The sequence below is a fragment of the Marmota marmota genome, unplaced genomic scaffold (genome assembly GCF_001458135.2).
Source record: "Marmota marmota marmota unplaced genomic scaffold, marMar, whole genome shotgun sequence".
In the NCBI taxonomy this organism is placed as follows: domain Eukaryota; kingdom Metazoa; phylum Chordata; class Mammalia; order Rodentia; family Sciuridae; genus Marmota; species Marmota marmota.
Window position 1 is genome coordinate 20,927,706 of NW_026000093.1, and position 5,055 is coordinate 20,932,760.

General features: G+C 42.8%; 1 protein-coding gene across 1 annotated transcript in view; it reads left to right on the forward strand.

Annotated features, from left to right (window-relative positions):
* The first annotated feature begins 816 nt into the window (after positions 1-816).
* The window catches only part of LOC107142280 (dehydrodolichyl diphosphate synthase complex subunit NUS1-like), a 14,207-nt gene continuing 9,968 nt past the window's right edge, over positions 817-5,055 (forward strand). Inside the window, exon 1 of the mRNA XM_048782845.1 lies at positions 817-969. Coding sequence (XP_048638802.1) covers positions 817-969 — 153 coding nt within the window. The remainder of the gene's footprint in view (positions 970-5,055) is intronic.

The window sequence follows — 5,055 nt, forward strand, 5'->3', positions numbered from 1 at the left end:
GCTACCCGCTTTCTGAGGCTGGCACTATTGCCGCTCCAGGCTTGCGGCTTCTGTGAGCCCAAAGCTGGGCAAGGGTCGTTAGTAATCACCTCTGCGCTCACACCCTCCCTGAACAGGCGTCCCCAAAGCGGGGACCCCCATCCTAGATTTGCGCTCCTGTCTCTCGGCTTCGAGTTCCTAAGAGATGAACCTGATCCAGGGTGGCGTCAAACCTGCCAGGTGATCAGGTGGACATTGGTCACCGACACCTAGTAAGGAGATGGTCGTTTGGGGCTTTTACTCCTTAAGTGACTTTCAACCACAAAGGGCCACCCCCATCCCCCACCCCGTATCGTCTCCTGTGACCCTTCTAATACTTGCGACCTTGGAAGCACTGGGCTCTGAAAACCAAAGTCCAAACCGGTACCGGTGCTCAACGACCATATTTTTATTCCGCATGCCGGCCTTTGAAGAAGAAAAGGGAGAGCTTAATTCTATTCACATTCACAGATGGAAACATCTAGGGTGGGGGAAACCGTTGTAAAGGTGGGTGACCTTGGCCGGTTCCTAGCCACCCCAGTCGTCCGCCGCCGTTTCCCCTTCGCTAAAAGGAACTAGCGACTTGCCTCTGGGCGGGAAGACCCTCACCCTGGGCCCGGCTGTGGTTTGGTTGCTAAATAATGTTGGGGTCGGCAAAGGACAAAGCACCCAGTCGGCTAAGTGATGCCAGAAAGTTCCCGAAGCTGGCGGGGGAGGGCGAAGGCCGAGCGTGTCCCTGGGTTCTAGCCCTGACCCTCCTCTGCAAGCTGGCGGAGCCCCCTTCTAGGTCCGGGGAACATGACCCTGCAGCCTCCCCCTTGGCCCGGCGGTGGGGAACGAGAAGGCTTGACATCTGAGGCCTCGAGGACAGGGACCGCTGCGTCTCCTCCCGCGCGGGGGCCGCCAGCTACGGGCCAAACCGGATCCCTTCCTACGCACGCTCTAGACACGGTGGCGAGGGCCCGCGCCGCCTGTGTTCACACCCCTTTCCTAGTCATAAAGATGATCCTAAATGAGAGGTGGCTCGATATTTTCAAAGCCGAGATGGGAATAACATGGACCCCAGGGCTTCTTGGTCTCCTTGTTTTGAGATTTAGATCTTAGCTAATAAATCGAAGAAGAGGAGTACCCATGGAAACTTGTTCAGAGCTCCAAGCACCTCTGTGGGAGGATCTTTTACTTGGAAAAGCAGAATAAGTTCTTAGTCCCTTCCTTTCTGGCAGCATGCCCACCCCTGAACTTCAGACCCACTTTCTTTCTTTTTTTTTAAATTATTATTATTTTTATTTATATATTGCAACAGAATGCATTACAATTCTTATTACATATATAGACAGATTTTTTCATATCTCTGGTTGTATACATAGTATATTCACACGGATTTGTGTCTTTATACATGTACTTTTTTCTTTTTTAAAATATTTATTTTTTAGGTGTATTTGGACACAACACCTTTATTTTACTTACTTTTATGTGGTGCTGAGGATCGAACCCAGGGCCTCCCATGGGCTAGATGAGTGCTCTACCGCTGAGCTACAACCCCAGCCCCTAAACATGCATTTTGGATAATAATGATCATCACATTCCACCATCATTAATTACCCCATGCCCTCTCCCTTCCCCTCCAACCCCTCTGCCCTATCTAGAGTTCATCTATTCCTCCCATGCTCCCTCTCCCTATCCCACTATGAATCAGCCTCCCTATATCAAAGAAAACATTCGGCATTTGTTTTTTGGGGATTGGCTAACTTCACTTAGCATTATCTTTTCTAATCCCATCCATTTACCTGTAAATGCCATGATTTTATTCTATTTTACTGCTGAGTAATATTCCATTGTGAATATATGTCACTTTTTTTTTTTATCCATTCATCTACTGAAGGGCATCTAGGTTGGTTCCACACTTTAGTGATTGTGAATTGTGTTGCTATAAACATTGATGTGACTGTGTCCCTGTAGTATGTTGTTTTTAAGTCCTTTGGGTATAGACCAAGGAGAGGGACAGCTGGGTCAAATGGTGGTTCCATTCCCAATTTTCCAAGTAATATCCATACTGTTTTCCATATTGGCTGCACCAATTTGCAGTCCCACCATCAGTGTATGAGCTTCCGATTTTTCCCCACATCCTCGCCAACACTTATTGTTGTTTGTATGCATAATAGCTGCCATTCTGACTGGAGTGGGATGAAATCTTACAGTGGTTTTGATTTGCATTTCTTTAATTGCTAGTGATGATAAACACAGACCTACTTTCATTAACTGTAGCTTCTTCTTTCAGACCTTGAGTAGAATTTAAAGTCTTCGATAAAGACATACAGGTGATCCATGGATGTTAGCTCATCCTAAGGCTTTTTTTTTTTTTGGGGGGGTGCACTCAAAAGTTTTAGCTTTAAAAAGAAAAAGCAAGCATGTGTCGGGTATGTGTGTGTGTATGTGTGTTTTAGTGGGGATTGAACCCAGCCCAGGGGTTCAATCCTACCACTGTGCTACATCCCTAGCCTTTTAATTTTGAGACATGGTCTCACTGAATTGCTAAGGCTGTCCTTATGTTTAAGACCCTCCTGCCTCAGTCTTCAGAGTGGGATTACAGGTTGTTTGCCACAGTGCTTTGCTAAGAATTGTAGCTTTATTTTAACAGAAGCAACATATACCTTACCTTAGAGTTTTTTTCTGCATACAAGAGTTTAGGGTATTTTAAGTATATATATATTTTTTAAACTGTAAGACCTGCTTGTTTCAATAATTTAAAGAAACAAACAAAAGTGGAAATGCCTCTTTCCCTCATCCACCCCTAACATGGCCATCCCCACTTTGGGAGGTAATCCTAATTAACAATTTGGTTTATTTACTTTCTACTCTCATTTTAAAAAAATACTATAGTTTTTGTTTGCATTTACATGTGTAGGGTTTCTAAAAAACATAATGGAATTATGCTTTACACTTTTCTACAACTTTTCTTACCAAATATCTACCAGTCATCATTTCCAATATTAACTATTCCTTATAATGGCTGCATAGTATAGAATTTCATTTTATGAGTGTGCTCTCCTTTTTTTAAATCAATCTCCTCCTGAAAGGTGTCTATAATACTTGGAACAACTTCTGAGAACGCTGTTGTATATATTTGTGCTTCTGTGCTTTATAGAAGAAATACACATGAATGAATTTGCTTGATCAATGTTTATCAAACACTGTACATTTGAACAAATGCTTCAACCTACCTATTGCAATAATATGTACAAGTGTTCTGTTTTTTCCAGGTCCTCATCAAACTCTCAATATGGCCAATCCTTTAAAATTGCCCATATTTCAAATGAAAGTGGTATCTTATTCTAATTTGCCTTTTAACTATTTACTTTTTTCAAGACTGTGTTCAGGCTGGCCTCCAATTCCTGGGCTCAATCCATGTTCCAGCCTCAGCCTCCTGAGTGTCTGGGACTATAGACCCATGGCACCATCCCCAGCATAGCAAACATTATTTTCAGTGCTTAACTATTCATGGACCCGGCACCAACTCAGGTATAGGGAATAATGGTGAACAAAGAAGCCTCAGCCTCCATAACAATCTGATAAAGAAGATCGGGATGTGTGAATACTTGACCACAGTCAAAAAAAAAAAAAAAAAAATTAACTACCAGCAAAGAAAGAGAAAAGCAGAATAGTTGAGAGGCCAGAGGGTTTTCTTGAGCTATGCAATCAAATCAGGAAGTTCTGTAGTCATTAACTCACTGAAGATGAGAGCAGCTGGTTTCCAGGCCCCCTCACCCTGGGCGCCACGCCCTGAGGCCCAGGGGTACCTGGGCTGACCCACTGAACTGAAGGTAGAGGGGATGGCTTGGGAGGGTTGGGAGGATCAGCAGAGGCCAGGTCCCCAACAGCAGACACTTGGTCAGATGGAAGTGTCTTTACATCCTTACTTGCAGTCTTCATTGAAAGCGTTGACTCTCCAGGACTGCAGGTCCTGCATCCTGAATTCAACCAACTGTAGACTAAAAATAATTGAGCTGGGCGCGATGGCGCACACCAGTCATCCCAGAGGAGCAGGAGGCTGAGGCAGGAGCATGTGGCTCAGTGGTTGAGTGCTCTTGAGTTCAATCCCAGGTACTCCCCTTCAAAAAAAAAAAATTTGAAGAAAAATTACATCTGTACTGAATATATACAGATCTTTTTGGGGGTCATTTTTCCCCAAATAATATTATTTTACAATTATTTACACAAGATTTACATTTTATTAGGTATTATAAGTAACCTCAAGATGATTTAAAGTATGCAATAAGTCAGGGACAGGGTCACATGCCCGTATTCCCAGGATTCAGGAGGCTAAGGTAGGAGATCAAAAGTTGGAGGCTAGCCTCAGCAATTTAGCTAGGATCTAAGCAACTTATCCTGTCTCAAAAATTGAAAAGGACTGGGAGTATAGCTCAGTAGTAAAACACCACTGGGTTCAATTCTCAGTACTAAAATTTTTTTAATATACATATTTTATATACATATGTAAATATATATTTATGTTGTATATTGTATATAAGTATATATTATATTTATATTATATAAGTATACATTATATAAATACATATTTTATAATATATACAGGAAGATGTGTGTAGGTTGTATTCTAATCTTATACAATTATATACAAAGGATTTATGTATCCTTGGACTTTGGATGTAGGCAGCTGTGAGAGCAATTCCACAGATACTGAGGGATGACTTTAATGGAAAGTCACTATAGACATCAGCGTACTTCCCCCTAAAGGGCTCCAACGTGCATAGCTTTAAAGTTCAGCCTTTGTTTATAGGATTTTTCTTTTGTTCTGCTTTTGAGTGGTGGTCCCTGGGATTGAACCCAAGGGTGCTCTACCATTGAGCTACCTCTCAGCCCTTTACATTTTTTGTTTTGAGATGGGTCTCAGCTATGTGGTCCAGGCTGGCCTTAAACTTGCAATCCTCCTGTCTTAACTTCCTGAATACTTGGTTTCAGGCATGAGCTCGGCCTGCTGTTTAAAGTCTCCCTCCCTCCCTCCCTCCCTCCCTCTTT